This window comes from Drosophila elegans, unplaced genomic scaffold (genome assembly GCF_018152505.1).
Source record: "Drosophila elegans isolate 14027-0461.03 unplaced genomic scaffold, ASM1815250v1 contig_349, whole genome shotgun sequence".
NCBI lineage: Eukaryota > Metazoa > Arthropoda > Insecta > Diptera > Drosophilidae > Drosophila > Drosophila elegans.
In genome coordinates this window covers 1,037,306-1,056,618 of record NW_024545729.1, presented here as the reverse complement: position 1 = coordinate 1,056,618, position 19,313 = coordinate 1,037,306, and the positions used below count along the sequence as shown (strand labels likewise).

At 39.5% G+C, this 19,313-nt stretch overlaps 1 protein-coding gene across 1 annotated transcript; it reads left to right on the top strand.

Moving 5' to 3' along the window:
• The first annotated feature begins 59 nt into the window (after window positions 1-59).
• Window positions 60-18,162, top strand: LOC108145307. The gene is made up of 7 exons (XM_017270650.2): window positions 60-486; window positions 6,197-8,006; window positions 9,689-10,318; window positions 10,591-10,756; window positions 10,859-11,221; window positions 11,770-13,552; window positions 13,670-18,162. The coding sequence occupies exons 2-7, from the start codon at window positions 6,358-6,360 to the stop codon at window positions 14,419-14,421; spliced, it is 5,343 nt and encodes a 1,780-aa protein (XP_017126139.1). The 5' UTR covers window positions 60-486; window positions 6,197-6,357; the 3' UTR covers window positions 14,422-18,162.
• Window positions 18,163-19,313: the final 1,151 nt, after the last annotated feature.

The following is a 19,313-nucleotide window of genomic DNA, read 5'->3' as shown; positions in this document are numbered from 1 at the left end:
CCTAACAGACAATGTTAGGAAAACGTCGAACTAACAGAGAAATGTTAGGAAAACGTCGAACTAACAGAAAGTCAGATCGAGAAAACTTTATGGTGTCGGTTGCTTTTCGTTTCGTGTCGTGTACTTGTATTGTATGAACAGAAAGTTGAAAATGATCATAAATCTCATCCAGAGTTCTGTTTTGATTCCCTCGTTACATCTGAGATCCAGTGCGATTCAATATTCCATTTAACTGCAGAGTGAAACGTGTGTGCCCACTCTGCCCCGCTAAGCCGATGTGCGTGTGTATGTATGCATACACGACAATGTATGCACATACATATGTCTGCATATACATACGAAATTGAAATTATGCAAAATGTGCAATATAATGCGAAGCCAGGTTAAGGAGCAGTGCTTCAAACAAGATATTTATGAAAATGTAACTGTTACGTATGTGTGCGAATTCCCTTGTTCTTATCCTGTGCTCAAACCGTCGAACGAAACGTGAGTACATGCCCATGTACTTGCACAAGTATTCTCTACATAAATATATACACGCAAACAAACTTATTTTTGTTGGTCGTGTCGTCGTTCTCTCCTCATTCCTCCACCCCCTCTCCCGTTCCCGCTCCTCTCATTAGCCACATCCACTGTGGATAGCGAAAACAGAAGCAGAAACAGCATCATCTGTAGCGAAACCACAGCCAGGAATACATATGTAAAACAGATACATATATGTACGCATATACATGTGAACAAAAAAACGAGTCGAACGGCGACTAGTCTTTTATCTTTTATTTTGGTATCTGGTCCGTATGTTTGTATTTCGTATCCGTGAATCCGAGTCCGAATAGGTGGGCACAGCATAGCATATAAAGAATATTATAAGTAAAAATAAATTGATATGTACATTTATGTGTGCACATGCACGTACCCTATGTTTTTGTATTCATCTCATGCACATACATACATATATACGCACATACACATGTATAAAAAAGTATGCATTTTTTGAGTAATAGAAAATTTGTCAAACAACTTACAGATCCTTAAGATATTAAAATACATAAGTTCGGTGGGGACGAAGAGGTATGTAAACTTGTGTTGTTTAGTCTATCGGCGTATATATGCAAGTCAAAGCGAACGATAAGTAAAACATTAAAAACGTCCAGTAATTTACCGAAAGTTATATAAGTTACTGAATAGCAGAGCGTCAGCTGTTGTTGGACTGCCTCTTTTTATTTTTTTGTCCGGACAACAACAAGAAAGCGAGCATTACTCACATGGCCCTCCTTCAGAAACTAAATTTTTAATAACCGGTAAATTAATATTTCCAAGATTTATTTGGGGCTGAGAAATATTTCCGATTGAAACGTACGTATTATGTGTGTACATGAATATTTCAACCGGAAAGATTTCTGTATCACCCTCGATAGAAACGAAATGAGGAGGCTTGCACCACTGGCAAATTTAAATTTGTTTTTAATTTTTTTTTTAAAGTTTTTTTTTTTATTTTTAAGGAAAAGTTATAAATATGTGCATTTCCTCTGAAGTGGAATCTTTCTAAAAAATCTGAACCGATTTTTCCAAATTGAACAGACTTGTTATGATCATGGTTTAGTACACAGTGTGGTCACCGCAAAACTGTACCACCGATAGGCAAAATGTCCAAAGAATTCGATTACCCCTTAAAAAAAAACCAGTAAAATCGGTCAATAACCACCTAACTCCACTTTTGCCACCCTATGAAAGGAACAAGTAACTTTGGCAAGCCGATTTTTTAATACCATTGCACATACTACAAAACTAAATATTTTTTAAAGCATCTAAATTTTGAATTATTTGCGTACATGTTTAATAACATTGATGCAATGATGATTTTCAGCTCAAATATTCGATGGTTTCTATGGAATCTATATGATATCGTTTTCCAATTCGTTATTCTGAATTATTAAACCATAACAATGTCCAAAAGAATTAAAAAACAAAAAGAGAATTATCATTTTTTTTCTTTATTTTGTAAAATTCATATAGTTCCCATGGGAGCTATATGATATGTCGCCCGATTTTTATCAAATTTAATCCGTTATTCTAAAATAATGAACCATTACTATATATCTAAAAACTAACAAATAAACTGAAAAACAGCAAAGTTTTATTATTTATTTTCACGATTGTTCAATTCAATTCAATTTCGATTTAAATGCGAAAATCAGCGAAACGTGACGAGTAATTTGGAAAACAAAACTGTCGAAAATCGAATTTTTGAATTTCGAAAAGCGGTATCGTTTGTCCATTTTTTGCCCAACAATAATTTTTTTTGCCCACCTCCAGTTTTGAAAATAAAACAATTTCAAAAATTTTTAAATTCTTATTGCAAATTAAATTTTAAAAATTAAAATTTTTTCTATTTGAAAGTATGCTACTTTGTTACACAGGGAATTCCATAAGGCTTAGTATCACATTTAAAATAAATAAAAAATCGTTCGCCCCGAACGTTTTTGAAAAAGAACCGGAAAATACCGATTCTTAACGATATTTTGTTCGTGCAAATTTCGCTTCATTATCGTTATCGATATTGCTTTTCAAGTATGGAATTTTTTTTTACGTAAGTTTTGTATAGGCAGAACGTAGAAAGAGTGTTCAAATTGCTTCATTCTACGATATATTGATGTTTACCGATGTTTACACGGTGTTTACTAGATATTTACTCAATATTTGGCGTATCGATATACATAGGATAAGAAACGAGCATCACTAACAAAAGGAACAACAAAAGACAGCTGGCAAACGAAGGCGAGAGGATACGGATTTTCATTAAAATTGTAGTTTCATTGAATGGGTACTAGCTGCACTCAAGTCGATATCGTCTAATTCCCTGTTTATTTTCTTTGATTTGATCAGTTTCAGCAACTTTTGCTTTTCCTTGACAGATCAAAACAAAGAATAGCTGTACGGACGCAAAAAAAACTTTAGCCACGTGTCAATGAAACTGTTTGGCACACATAATCTAGCATAATCAGCTGACTATAAATGGCGCCCAAAAAACCAGGGCTTAACAAATATTTCTATAACGGAATTTAAAAGAAAATTAAGGCAATATAACAAAATAACTTTGGACTTTATGCCACATAAGAAAGAACGCTACAGTCTAGTTACCCGACTACCCGTTACTAAGCTAACAAAATTTTAAGCTTAATATTCCCCCTTAAGGAGTTACCTACGAAAAAAGAAAATTTTTGGATTTTTTTTAATGAAAGTACTTAATATGTGTTGTAATATTTTGCTTATAATGATGTAAGTTTTCCACTTAATTTTAAGATTTTTTGTTTTACAAAAATATTGAGAAATAATGAGAATATAAGCTGTCTGTCAACTTCCGAATACCAAGCTCGTTCACCATGTACAAAAACAGGTGGTAATCACTTGGTGCGAAATACGGACAATACGGTGGATGCAAAATAATTTCTGATCCGAGCTCCTGGAGGTTCTGGCGCGTCACCTCTTCGGATTCTGAGTGCTACCTTCAGCGGTCCAGTTATTGGGAGTACAGGTTCGAATAGAGCGTTTGGCCATAGGGGATCAGTTCATTGTGGATGATTCCCTACCAATCCCACCAGACACACAGCAACGGCTTCCTGCCCGTCAATCGGGCTTGGCCACAGTCTGGGCTTTTAATTTTATTATTATTTAGCTGGAACTCATTATACCTTCAATGTTTTTAACATATACGCATAGAAATCGAAATTAAGATGTTTTAAAGATTAATTCATTTTAACAATAACTGCAAGGATATATAAAGTTCGGCATGCCGAAGTTTGCTTACTATCGGGTTATTTATTTCTTCGAGATTTAGTTAAATAAATTTTAAATATTTCAGAATTGCGGTTTACGGTTTGTTCCCATGGGAACAATAGGAATATTTAAAAAAAAGGAAACTTCTATTTTTGAATATAGTAATAATTTGATAGTTCGGATATACAATTTTAATTTAATTTAAATCGGAATACGATATCATATGGCTGCCAAAGAAACGATCGAATAATTGAGATGAAAATCATCAATGTTTAAAGCATATCCAAATTTTAGTTTTTTCAAGAATATTTAATTTTTGCAATTGCACTGCAAGGGTATAAAAGCTTCGGCTTGCCAAAGTTTTCTTCCTTCCTGGTTTTGTTAAGATTTGTGAGAATTCAAAAGTAAGCAAACCCAGATCAGCTGTTCGTGCCATTCACATGTCGTTGTAGCAATGCTATGAGGTACATTTAAAAAGTCCACCAATGATTGGCGATACCTGATGATCAGGGTGTTATTTTCAAACCGATCGGTCTTTTTACAGTCGATCTTTGATATCAGCAGTTTTCAAAAATGTCGTTTCGAGAAAAAATGCAGATACTAGTATTTCTTACGCAGCGTACTTTTATTTCGAAACGGAGCCACGCCCACTATAACGCCTACAAATCGCGAAACGCTGAACGTCAATCTGAGGCATGTTCGATTTTAGCTACTAGACTCTGTGTGTTTTGGTCATATCTATCGGTAGACACAACAATTTTCAAAATGAGCTTCTGTTAAAAATGTTAAAAATAGGTTGTTACAGATTTCTATAAAAAAAAATCTAAACTAATGGTTACTTCGGAGTTTTTTTTTAATTAAAAGTCTCGAATATATATATTTTTCTTGTTTTACTCATTAAAGTGAAAATTGCTTTGTACCAAATTCGTTTGAAATTAAAACCCCAGATATCGTGTGTATAAAATTTGATCCTATTCCTTTAGTTTGATCAAAATAAGTTGACTTAGATCAGTTTATTGAAAAACAAAAAACGTAAAATTTTGTTATTCATATAGATATCATATTATTTTTTGAACTTCGTGTGGTGTACAGTGAATCCATATGATACAGTAAAACAATTTCATTTTTCTTAGTTCTCTTTTTATGATTAATATAATATCTAAAAGTCAATATTGTTTTCACACGACTACAGTGTGTTCGATATTGTATATGTACATATTGGCACGCGGGTTAAGGCGCGTTGTATACTGCTAGTAACTGTATATTTCGTCTCACGCACACCATCTCTTAAACTCACACAATCTCGCAATTGGAGCTTTTTCGAGAGTGCGTACTCATTTGGCTGTTGTTTTTGATTTTGCTAAACTTTCTGGTACAGTAGTTTGGACACATGCATATGTAAACACATACATATGTACATGTGGACCCATACACATAAATGCAAGTACGTGCACACATTCAGAGCTTGCACTGCCATTTTTCGGTCCGTTGCATTTTGGGGTTTTGCTAGATATTATGTGTATGCATATTTCAATCAAAGGTATTTACTAGTCCCGCAAGGAACCTTATACACACACATGCGTATTATTATCAAGAAAAGTAGTGTCTCCTCGAAATAGATTTAAAAGTCCTTAATGGGGTTATTTACAGCCACAGTTCAAAGTCAAGTGTGCATAATCAGGTGGGTCCCAAAAACCTCGAGGTTTTTTAGCCATTGCATTCAAAAACAACTGAAACCAGAAGGGACGCTGTATTCGCTGTATATTGTGTTTGGCTACTTGATAACTGCCGCATCGCAGGGTCAACACAACAAGCTAAGAGTGGGCAGCACCCTCGCCCACGCTTACAGTCCTTTTGTTCTTTCAAATATAAAAACTTTGTTTTTTTTTTCAAATATGCTCTAATTAGTTTTCTAACATTTTAGAAAACAATGGTTCGATTTGCAATGTTATTGATTGAATTAACAAATACGCCGAATATTAAACTGCCACCATGTCTCAAAAAACATGACCGAGTTTTGTGATTTGCCAGCGTTAAAGTAGGCGTGGCCGATTTTTGAAATAAACCTACACTTATAGTTACCGAGATCTCGACGCTCAAACGCACGAACTGACAGACAGACGGACCGGCAGAAACGGCTAGATTGACTCGGCTATTGATCCTGACCAAGAATACATTTACTTTATATGGTCACTCTAGTTTTTTTTTCGTTGTTTTCGAACGTCCACCGTTGCAGGGGGTGTTATTATTATTTTGGTGAGATTGAAAAGAATTTCTGACCCTATATATTTACATATATTCTTTAAAAAGTCGGAACCCTTTCTTCTACCTGTTACATACCTTTCAACGAATACAACATACCCTATTACTCTATTACTATATTTGATTTACTTATTTGTGTTTTACATTTTATTTTCAGGCATGCTTTTAGCGCATCTGGCACTTAACACACTCGACGAAAGTAATTTGATTGGAGCAAAGAATCTAGAAATAGTATACGAAGGATTGTTTTTGATGCTATTGGAAATGATCGATTGCAACCGTAGATTTTCTCCTAAATGGACGATTTATAAATAGGAGATGCAAGTGGAAAGGAAAAACATCCCACTGATAAGTAGTTCCTTCACTTACGCGCCTACAGTAGCTTCATTAATCTTAGGAATAGTTCCAATACAAGCAGCAAGATCTTTTGCTGCCTTACAGGATTTAATCAGCGTTTTGCAGGCTTTCAAATTTTCACTGACCGATCAAGCCATAGTGCAGAGGGCAGCGAAACCCGTTAGCACTGTAATGGCATCAAATGTGAATGAAAGCTTGGCCCCGACAGATGGAACAGTGCCGACATTGACGCCATCAACTCCATACCTTACCAATTCAGAAAAAAGCCACAATGACGAACCAGACAAGTACGTCTCTGGCCTGTCTAATAGTCGCAAACGCCTGAAGCTGTCCAATCTTGAACTAAACAGCAGCCAGGGAGATGATGTGTGCAATCCAATCAATGACCCTGATTTGGACCCAAACGCAAGAAAGTCAGAGAACAAGCCAAATGAAATGGAAAAGCACCTGCCAAGCAACTGCAATGTCGTCGGTGAGGGGTCATTATCCGTGGATAGTTCAGAGAAGAAAAGCCCAGAGAAAATGGTGCCATTCGATAACGACTGTTACGTGCCCCCAGAGCAGGCATTGGTCACTAGCGTGGAGCTAGTAGTTCCAGCTCCTCAGACCTCTTCGTCAAGCATACCGGACAGGCAGTCCGAGGAGCCAAGGCAAGGCGCCCTGGGAGAATCGTCGGCGGCATCGTCATCGACCGTTGATGCCAAACTGCAGTACAGTACGGCTGGTCTGTACAACTCTAGTAGTTCCACAAGTATATTAGCAAACAATAAAATCGATGGTTGTGTAAATGACTCTTCCAATTTGAACATAAGAATTCCTACTAAGTTAGCAGTAACGACAGAAACGGGTGATATTTTGCTGGATGATAGAAGGACTTCCTTATGGACGCCTCACCATGACCAGTCTGGGCAGTCTGGGCAGTCCCAGTCCCAGTCCCAGTCTCAGTCCCAGTCTCAGTCCCAGCAGCACATAGAGTCAGCGTCCAGTGAGAGTAAACAAGAATCTGTGAATGCTACCCCGGAACTGTCATACCAGCATCAGCATCAGCACCAGCATCAGCATCGTCACTCGGAACTTTTGCTTCAAATCGAGAAGGAAAGCTCTGGAGCGGGTGTATTTTTACAAGCGATTCCAATGCCATTGCAGCACCACCACGACAATGCGACGCAGGAGCAATATGGCCAGACAGAAACGCCGTCTGCCATGGATAGTCAGTTGCATAATAATTTTTACACACAGATGATTCAGCAGCAGCATCTTCCACAAAGCCATCATCAGCAAAGCATGCACGAACACAGTCCTCGACATCAGCAGCATGCAAGTTACTCCAGCTATATCTCTCACTATCAGAATTCTCCCTTGTTTGGCACACATCAAAGTGATCACCACCAACGTCAGCACCAACAGCATCAAAGTGCCATGGAGTGCCATGGACATTTACACCAACCGGTCCTTATTTCACAGCAACACCAACACCATTTGCAGCATGAACAGCAGCAAATTCACCAAAACCAACATCAATCGACACAGCAACAACAGCCATTGCGCGAAACGTACCATGATCTTATTATGGATGATTTTCACGAAGAACCCAGCGCCGCATTCAAATTGTAAGTAGTCATTTTTGTAGTTATTAAACTCAAATACTTCGGCCAGCCGAAGTTTTAAATCGATGTGTTTACCACAAGTAAGTCGTCTATCCAGATGGACTACACGATTTGTTACTTCAGTTGTTTGTGGAATATTGATTTTGTTCAGAGATAGTGAAGTGCAAGTTTGTCTGTTTCGGGTAAAGGTGACGTGTTTGCACTTTTGATCGTTTACATGTATGCGCCAAACTGCTAGCCATTTGTTCAAAAGCACGAGATGATCTGACGAGTTTTGCGTTGCTCTTTCAGGACTAAAAGTGGCAGTATCATCAGCAAATGTTGATGTTGTTGCAAGTTGTCGGTAGATTTGCTGTGTTAGTTGGTACACGGTCCAATCACGCTACCATCGTACTGGAAAACTTCTTTGCTGTAGACATGACGCAAATTTTTTTAAATATCTTTGATAGACACGACATGTTGCTAATTGGCCTATATGATGTTGGCTGGGGCTTGTCCTTACCGCCTTTCGGGATTGTTGTGATGATAGACTTCCTCCATTGTTGATGATAATAACCCCATTTCATCATGCTGTTAAGTATTGTGGTGAGAAAATATACTGCACAGCTCGGCAATTCTATGATCACTAGAGGGACTCTTGTAACTTCTTCTGACAATAACTTCATAGGAGGAGAAGTTTCAGGATTGTGGATTATTGGGAACACAAAACTATTCTTTTCTAGATTGATGACAAACGTATTTTCGCTCTCTTCGTTGCTGCAAGTCCAATCTTTTGCTTACGTATTTAAGGGTGATTCACTATCGACTGGTGGACACTGGCTTGTCTTAGCTTTCCACTGGAGATTATCTCCAAAAAGTATACGGCTACCTGAGCTCGATTTCTCTCGTCCTCTAGGGCTTTGAGTAGTAGGTAGTTCGATTCAGGTGATCTATGGACTTGTCACTCTCGCCGAAGCCTTCTCTTATTGCACAGCAGCTCTTCAATATGCTTAGAAGCACCACTGCTTTGATGTGTTGTGTAGCCAGTGAAATAACAGGTACCAACGCTCCTATTGAGCTGCATTTGTCTTCTTTAAAGGAAATGATTGGGCAGCCATCAATATGGGTAACTTACATACTTGCTGTGTTTTTTTTTACGGCTTCACTTTTTCTAACTGCTTCTGCTGAATTCCTCCTTCTGGAACTGCCTATTCTTCCATCATCAAAATAATCCATAACGCGTTCTATACATTTCTGCTGCTGCTTTACTGCTCTACTGCTTTCTGCTTTTCGGCTGATGTACTGCTTATCCTGCTGCTTCTCTGCTGGTATACTGCTTAACCTGCTGCATCTCTGTTGATATACTGCTTATTCTGCTTCTGATATTCCCCTTCTGTTACTTCACAATCTTACATACATACATTAAGATATAGCTGTTTGATACGATTCCAGGAAGTAATTTTACGCTATTGCCGTCTTAAGAAAAATGTTGTTATGTCCAAATCGACAAACATTTGCTGTTGAATGATCAGTGTCAAAAAATTATATTTTTTTTTGGGATTTATTTCTCTTTTAGGATTGGGCGATAACTGGTTTCAGTTGAAATCATTTTTGAAACGAATGATGCATTCGTTGCTCAAAAATAAAAGATATAAAGTTTGGCTACTAAGCTGATAAAACAATATTTTTTAAATTCTTTTTTTCAGAACGCTCTCCCCTAGCACTGCAAAACCTGAAAATCAAGATGATGGGTATGAGACTAGTGCCGGCGACGTTTTAACCCCGAACTCTCATAGTTCGTCCGCCCACTCGGTTACGCCTCAACATCAAATGCAACATCCTAACATCGTGCTTATGTCGCAGAACCAGAAGAAGCCTGATGAGTTGCTATTGGCAAAGAATCCTCTAACTGGTGAAGCCCACACTGACCCCAGCGTACCGTCATCCAACGGCAATCAAGTGCAGGTCTCTGCCCCCCAGACCCAAATCGAGTTGAGCGGGGGCTCGCGGTGCCCCAGTCATGCCTCTGTTGTCGATCCCTACAGTTTCATGGGTGAGGAAATGCGCATGCACTCGGCAGCCCATCGCCACATGGACACTGTGAGTACTGGAACGACTGGCTACGCTTCAGTTCCATCGTCAAATGGCACTCCAGAGTGCATACCCGGAGGAATGTACCAACACCCCCAGCACAGTACAATTATCTTGGAGCAAACTGATAACGCTCAATGCGGCTTGCATCCCAAGCCGACGCCAAAGAAAAGAGGGCGCAAAAAAAAGTTGGTTGCCGACAGTACTGAAACCACGCAATTATCAACACCAACGACTCAACAGGAGTAAGTAAAACGTTCTTCGCTGAAATAGATATTATATCTTTAAGTTATGCACAAAATTCAACCTAGTCCAATTGAAACACAAAAACAAATAATAAAAATATGCTTAATAAGCTGATTTGTTAATTATAATTAATTCTTTATGAAACCAAAAGTACATTTTTTGCGGCCCTGTTTCATTGACTTGCTGTTAGCGCAACTTACGAACCTTTTAGGACTTTCACAAAAGACTTTAATTAGTTTAATGGAACATATGTGTTATTATTACTTTCTAGCACATCTGGCGGAACTTCAGTCTGCGAAGATGGTTCTGGTGATCTATTGCAAGCCATGAAACCCAAGGAACGCAAAAAGCATGACCGATTCAATGGAATGTCCGAGGAGGAAGTAATTAAACGGACAATTCCAGATCATCTGTGTGATAACCTTGATATCGTTATAGTGAGTTGTAAATTTCGGATGTCCATACGAAAAAATGTTTACAATATAGGCAGAGACCAATAATAGTAATAACGATTGACTTTTCCTTCCAACGCCTTGCAGGTCGGAATAAATCCTGGCTTGTTTGCCGCATACAAGGGTCACCACTATGCAGGGCCAGGTAATCACTTCTGGAAGTGTCTTTACTTGGCGGGACTTACACAGGAGCAGATGAGTGCCGACGAAGACCACAAACTGCTAAAGCAGGGAATCGGATTTACAAACATGGTGGCGCGAGCCACAAAAGGATCAGCCGACCTAACCAGAAAGGAAATAAAGGAGGGCAGTCGAATCTTACTGGAAAAGCTACAGAGGTTTCGCCCAAAAGTAGCCGTTTTCAATGGAAAACTAATATTCGAGGTGTTTTCAGGAAAAAAGGAATTTCATTTCGGTCGGCAACCTGATCGCGTCGATGGCACCGACACCGTAAGTTCTAGTTCGAAAACACTCCTAGAAGGAACCTTGTTATACGTTCTAGTTTAAAAATGATAATTGTTTGTATATATCCTTGTATATCTTTGTGAGATGTTTGCCACACAGTAAAGAAGACATTTCCGACACTATATAGTATATATGTTCTTGATCACTACGAGAGTGTATCTCGCCATGTCCGTCTGTCCGTTTTAACGCAAGCTAGTCTCTTATCTGGCTGCAACTTTTTCAAAAGTTGTCTTTTTATTGCAGCTGGATAAGAATAATTGAGAAGAGAGGAAAAAATTAGAACTTTATCTTTTTTTTAATTTGTTTTTGTTCTTTGGGATATAGTAGATTTAGAATTATTTAACATATACGCTTTTCAATCGAAATTTAGATGATTTAAGAAATATTAAAAAAAACAAAACAAAAAAAAAAAAATGCTGTTAAGTGAGTTAAAAGTTATTAAATTATTGCATGTACCGCCTCCCACATATATAATAATGCCCTGAAAATTTCTTTGTGCAGCTCCATTAAGTAAACCATTTCTTGTATTGCAGTATATTTGGGTGATGCCCTCATCATCAGCACGTTGTGCGCAACTGCCCCGAGCTGCCGACAAAGTTCCGTTTTATGCGGCCCTGAAAAAGTTTCGCGACTTCCTAAACGGGCAGATACCGCACATTGATGAGTCGGAGTGCGTCTTTACTGACCAGCGCATCCGCCAGTGTAGCGAGCAACAACAGGCGGAAGCCAGCGGCAATATTAAGCAAACACACCAATCTTCCATGGGCGATCACCACGCGGGTCTAGCCTTCGTTGGTAACTGTGGTCCAAGCGCAGGGGCTGCGGAGTGTGGAAATGTTGTTTCTGTCGCCGAGGATTCGGATCAAGTTCAATCTGACAAATTGATGCCCCACATGAATGCCAGTGTGCCACCATCTGGCAACTGCACTGATCGGGGATCCTTTCCCTATGCGGGTGACGATAGACCCATGCTATCAGTGTCCAATCAGAATCCCACCCCGAATGAAAGCACCTACTTGTCTGTGTTTGGTGCGCAGCAGTCTCTGCCACAGCAGCCACTAGAGAAGAAAAAACGAGGCCGTCCAAAGAAGATAAAGGGTCAAGATATGATTGACCATACCGCAGGCGGCAAACTCACCATGGGCGGACAGCACATGCCCCATCACGACTTCAACAATATTCTCAACCTGTCGGTAATCTCTGGCGGCAGCAGCATTGAGACTCCGAAAAAGAAGAGGGGTCGGCCTAAGAAACTGAAACCCGCTATTGACAACATGATGACAGTCAAACCGCTTCAACACGGAAACTCCAATCCAGGCACTGGAGCAGGGTTGTCAGTGAGCTCCATGCACCCACTCTCCATGGAGCACATAGCAGCGTCCCCCCAGAGCAACCATCAAATGCCGCCTAGTTTGTACAACACCCCGCCACCGTCGCACCTTTTGTACACGGCATCGGCATCTCCGATGGCGTCCCCCGCCCTCAACTGCAACTACACCCAAGTGCATGGCCACGGAACTCCGCCGGTTGGGCAGCCGAATTCGGCCGTTGCTCAGGGCACGTCACCCAGCATCGATCCGCAGATCGAGCACTTGTCGCCACAGAAAAAGAGCCAGCATGGGAACCTGGAGGTCGGGCTAGACATGCGGGATCAGCCTCACTTGGGTGAAACACCTCCTCCGAGTTCGCCAAACATGTGCACCGCCGTCGATTTTGAGCCACCAGACGAGCACTCCAGTTCCCAGGTGCGTCCAGGGGAGCACACTAAAGCGCCCGAATTGGGCCAACAGCAACAGCAACCGCAACCGCAATTAACGGATAAGGACCAGTACGATAGTCCGGCGCACGAGGCCGAGGTGAACCCCGCTCATCCTCACGAACACTACCAACAGTGGCTGTCACCGCATCCCCATCAAAGCCATCAGCCAGCGCAAAGTCTGACACAACAGCACCTGCATCACCCCATGCAGCATTTCCATCAGGAGCAGGCGGAGAACTGGCAGCGCTACGAGGAGCCGAATTCGAATCCCTACATGCTGATTTCCGCACACCACCATCAGCATCTGGGTCCGCGCTTGGGAAATCAAGTCCATCAGAATCCCTCTCAAACAGGCCTCATCGGGTCGGATGTGGCTCGCAAAAGCTTGTGTGGCCTCGAGTCGCTGGTGGATCAAATACCAGCAATCAGGGAGCACGAGTGCAGCAACCTATCTTCGGCGACAGCGGCGGCTGCTGCGGCTGCTGTTGAGAGTCGCTTGTTGGGTTTGCAGCACCAGCAACAGCAACAACAGCAACATCAGCAGCAACAACAGCAACATCAGCAGCAACAACAGCAGCAGCAACAACAGCAACAACAACAGCAACACCAACAGCAACATCAGCAGCAGCAGCACCTACAACAACAACAACAACAGCAACACCAACAGCAGCAACAACAACAACAGCAACCAAAACGTTGCAATCAAGAGAGTCCGGTGCAGACGGAAGCATGTAGACCCACAAGAGAGAACAGCAATGTGAGCAACAACAATTTTTCGGTAAGCAGTCTGGCTGCTTCCGCATCGACTGTAAGAAGTGACAACGATGCTATGTATGGAAACAGTGGCGAAAATCGAGGCAACAGCGAAAGCGGCAACAGTAACAACAACTGTAGCAACAGCATCGACTATCCCATTCACAGCCACAGCCCGTCCGGTTATCCTCATCACGCCTCTCATCTGATCGGTAGCGCCCTTGGGGTGACTATGGGGAATGCGGAGCCGAATCCCCATTCGCTGCCCCATCCTCTGCCGCCTCCGCACTCACATCCGCATCCAATGTACATGGATCAAGCACACCACGTGGCACACATCCCCCCCGTGAATGTGAACTCAATGTACGGTCCACCTGCATATGGATCACATGCACAGCATAACACTGGAGAGTATGCAGCTGCACACGGCCACTATGGTCTCGGCAGTGCCGCGCAGTCGACTGTGGCAGCTAACACTGCGACTTTGCATGTGCCGAGCCCCAATTATCCGTTTGGACACAATCCATATAGTCACACCCCGCCGCAGGCGAATTACCCAAGCTATACTCACCCACATACTCATCACCATTCGCACCATAGTCATCCCTCGCATCACTTGAGCGTGTTTGATCACCTGAAGCCGTCCGACATAGGTGGGTACGGCAGTTTTTGATTAAGGAAACAGCAAGATGATCCACAGCAACCGATAACGAAATCAGAATCAGAATCGGAACGATCCGAATACAGCGACTTGATGTGAATGTAAATCGTGAACTCTTACGATTTCGCGTCCCGCCGCATCTCAGCAATATTTATCAATCTCCGGCTTTGCCGATACTAATTTAAGGAATTTTTAGATCTTATATATACAATAAGATAACCAAAGACTCCGCCTAAAATACTTATTTAAGCGTTACTTTCTTAAATTATAAACTACTACATATGATAATGTTTACTTAAATTATATACGTAACTTACAGGAAACTCGATATCGAATTATTTTTTTGTACTTAATATCAATTATTTTAAACATACTTTATTTTACTCCCACATAAATAATGCATAGCTTACTCGTAAATAATAAAGTTTCAAAACAATATTCAAACGGACCCAGGCCTAAATCTGTGGCCCACATAGCACTTTATTTTACAGTTTACGACCCAACACATGTACAGGGTGGGCCCAAATAACTGTCGCACTTAATTTTTGAAATAAAAAACAAACCATGAGATATTTTAAGTAACAAATATTATTTATTTAATATATATTAATATAGCTTACATTACTAAGACTTAAGTTCTAATCTTTCCCCTTTGTATTTTCGGGCGAGCTTCAAACGTTTCTTAAAACTATTGCAAGCGGCACGCACCACATCATCAGGAATTTCATTCCAAATTTTTGTCAAGTGTCGCTTAAACTTTTCCAAATTCATCTTTTTTAAATCCTTTAGTCTATCCAGCATGTAACCCCATATGCAGAAGTCTAAAGGATTTAGATCTGGTGACGATGGAGGCCACTCATCAACAGCCATGAAACATGGAATGTTATCTTTGCACCAGTGCTGAACAGTTTTGGCCTTATGAGCCGGAGCAGAGTCTTGCTGGAAGCAAAATGGCTTATTCCCGAACAGCTTTGATGCATGGGGATAAAAATGGCCCACAAGCACTTCATCCAAATAATATTTGGCATTGATTTTCACGCCTTTATCGATAAAAAGAAGGGGTAACTTACCTTTTTCAGATATGGCCCCCCAAACCATGACAGACGTTGTGTTTTGGAATCTCTCAACAGCAATTTTTTCTGTTGAAATATCCTCCATACTTGCTGCATACACCCGATCATTCTGCGGGTTCAGGCTTTTTTGCAATATGAACAACTTTTCATCAGAAAACACAGTATTGCAACCTGCGTGCCGCCGAAGTAACTGCCCACTTCTTTCCTGTCGCATTTTTTTTTGACGTTCTGTCAGACCATGAATTCTTTTTTTTTTGTAAGGTTTCAGTCCCAAGTCATCTTTTATGATGTTTCTAATTGTTTTGCGGCTCACATTCAGCTCATTGGCTAGTTTTCGAGCTGACCTCGCACAATTTCGCCTAATTCTTTCACGCACATTCTTTATTATTTTAGGGGTTCTAACACTTCTTTTCCGACCAGTTTTTTTGGCTATATCAACACTTCCAGTTGCCTTCAATCGAGCCACAGTGCGCTGAACAAATCGCCTATTCACATTGAGATTTTTTAGCAACTTCACAATTTCACTTGTTTTTTTCCTTGCAAATGCAAGTTTTGCACTAGCTCCCGTTTTGCTTCCATCGTCGCCAAAATTCTAACTTGCACTGATCTTATCAGCAATAAACCCCGTTAGTTACGAAATAAGATAAAGAAAGAAGAAATGAAAAAACAAAAAGAATAGAAGCACTTGTTTAAGAGTGCCGAAGCTTTGAAAAAGTGCGACAGTTATTTGGGCCCACGCTGTAGTTCGCCTTCGCCGTTATTGTCTGACAGCTGTCTCGCGTCTAATTATAAAATGTGTTAATTTTATTTAAAGATGTAATTATTAAAGCTGACAAAAAAGTTATTCCTGATCTGAACAAGTCTCTAATAATTGATAAGAAATACGTACATAACAATAATGGAAGAAATTCTCATTAATAAAGTGACAATTTTAAAGTAATTTCTCAAAAAAAAAGCAAACTTTTATAAAATGTATCCTCTTAAGTTCCGGTTATCGCAAAAGTGTCAATTGCTTATTCTATCGTCAAATTTTATGCTCGGGTGTTTGCAAATCGTGTGATTATAATTTTTAAACGATTAAGAGAAATATTTGATAACGTGTTTTTGTTTCAATTTAGCGAATCAAAATATATCAACTTTAATTTAGCATTGGATGTTTGACTTGAGTGCATTTGATGCGGTTAAAACGTTCATATTAGATCAACATTTTCAAGCTTTTAAAAGTATTTCACAAAATTTGTTTGTTTTTAGTAAAATATTTTGATTTATGCCAATGCTAAAAAGTATTCTTTATGTAACAAGGACATGATACGCTGTGATTTAGTTCTTTTTTGATATGAAATTCAATAAAACGACATAGTGTCATAAAGATTGAAAAAGTTTGCGATAACTGGAGCACTTCCGTATAAATTGACATAACAATTTTAATTATATATAGTTTTATTTATTTCTTAAATACAATTCCTACATTTGACAAGATTACAAAGTAAGGCTAAACATTAACGCGGTAATGCTGTTGTTATTCAAAAAACAAGCATCGAGATCGAATGTAAGCATAAAAACTATTATTATTAATGTATATAAATACATACATTATAAAGTATAAAGTAAATTAAATTTTACTATTGCTCTATAAGCCTACTAAAGTCTTTAATACTAGATGCATTATTGTGCATACTGCGAATTTAAATTAAAGTAAAACATTTTTAAGTTTATAGAAAAAAAATGTTACTTTAAATTATTTATACTTGGTTTTGTGTATAATTACAATTTAAAAAATTAATATTAACAAGGCATAAACACTAATAAAACTGTTTTGAAAGGTGCAATCAATAAACAATAAACGAATATAAAGTAGAATTCTTATCAACCGAAAGCAATATCCAACTAGTAATTTGTAAATTTGGTTTATCTTAAACTTATACCTAACAGGCCGAAGTTTAAAAAGTTCAAAAATGTTTTTCTAACTTCGATATTCATTCTTTTTCGTTGTTTAGTAGAACATTTTAACCTATGCCAATATAAAAAGGCAATCTTATAAAAAATATGTTACACTGATATAAGTTATATTCGATTGGCAGATTTCATTTTAACAATAACGCCTACAGAAATTTAAACACACATTTTCGGGATTTTTAAACTCAATTAGTAAATTTTCTTTGTCTTTCTGAATATAATTCATGCATAAGTCTTCTCAAAAACATTATTTAAAATGTTTGACTTCTGTCTCCTCGTGAGTTTTAGTTAACAGTTCTATTAACCGAAATGTTTATTTCTACCCAATAAAATATTAGTGCAAAATCGAAGATTCAAGCTCTAAAGAAACTTAGCATTAGGCATCCAGTAGCGATATATTGTACTTCTATGCTATAAATGTGTACGTATGTATGTAAGTAATACTGAAGACTGTGAAGAATTGTGTATATTGCGTGTAAACAACTATTTAATATAAAACATATACCTTGGACGACCAAATCTATCTTTAGCCCCACATTTCCATTAAACGAAATGTCCGATATTACCAGTAAAGATTTAAAGAATTAAAGTGATTGATACCAGGGAATAAAACCGGAGCCGGAAGCCCTTACCTTATTCCGGCCTAAAATGGTTGGTACCAGAACGGTTTCGGTACTCTTTTATGGTTTGTTTTTTATTGTATTGCATTAGCTGTAAACTATAATTATTTTTGTTTGTCTTTATATATACATTTTTTTGTTGAATCTTCTCTTCAAGGAGATTTAAAATAGGTGTATTAAATTTTAAATGAAAAAGCTTGTGGGGCTCTAATAATAAGAATTGCTGAGCTGGAAGATCACTGCGTGTCTGGCGGGTTCGGTTGACAACCCCCATTAAACCCCTGGCGAGATGGTTTGGATGAAATGATAGCTTGGTGTGAAAGGTCGCTTATTGTTTGGGTATTCATCTTTTATGTGTAGAATACCCAGATCTCTGTAAATGTTCTCGTTCCCGAATATGCCATGGAGCCCCAGTAATAGTTCTCAGGATTTTGGATTGAGCGCGCTGGATAATGTCCGTTCCCCCACAGTTGGAAGCAGACTGGCTTGGCAAAGGATCCAGCAAAGGCTATTGGCTTTTAGTTTTATATGTGTTTTCTTAGCTTTGATGTGTTTCCGACAAGTAAGTTGCCTGTCAAGGTGGACGCCGAGATACGTTACATCGTCGGCATGTGGAAGCTGCGTGCGTGTTATTCAGGAATAGTGGGGGACACGTTCGTCGAACTGCATAGCCAACGCTAGAAGCTAAGTGCATGCAGCAGTTCTTTCGTTCTGCCTCTCTACTGCAGAGATTACCGGCAGAGTAGCGGCCGAGCAGCGGCAGAGCGACGGCTGAGAACTTAATAACCCTATAACTTCTAAAATACTGTCTACCGACATGATCCAACACCTACGGTTTAACTTGTCTCCCAGTGATAGTACTCGGCTCCGATTTGAAATAAATTTACGCTGCATGTCACGTCCCACATCTCTAGCTTTTATAGTTTCCGAGATCTTGACGTTCATACAGACGGACAGACAGACAGACGGATATGGCTAGATCGCACGGCTATTGATCCTGTTGCGTACTTTTCAACGAATACCAAATACCCCTTTAGAAACCACTTCAGTGGAGTAGGTTAAGAAAACGACATACATAGTTATTGACGCACAGACTTGACAATAGGGGTTCGTATTGTGCGGCCAGAGGCGATCCATTGGCACACGAGCAAGTCTTTTGGGGAGGGTATGTGGCCGAAACACTGCACGATCGTTTTACGATCAAGCGACCTTGTTTATGTTTTCAAAACAAACATATTAAGACAAAAAACTTTTC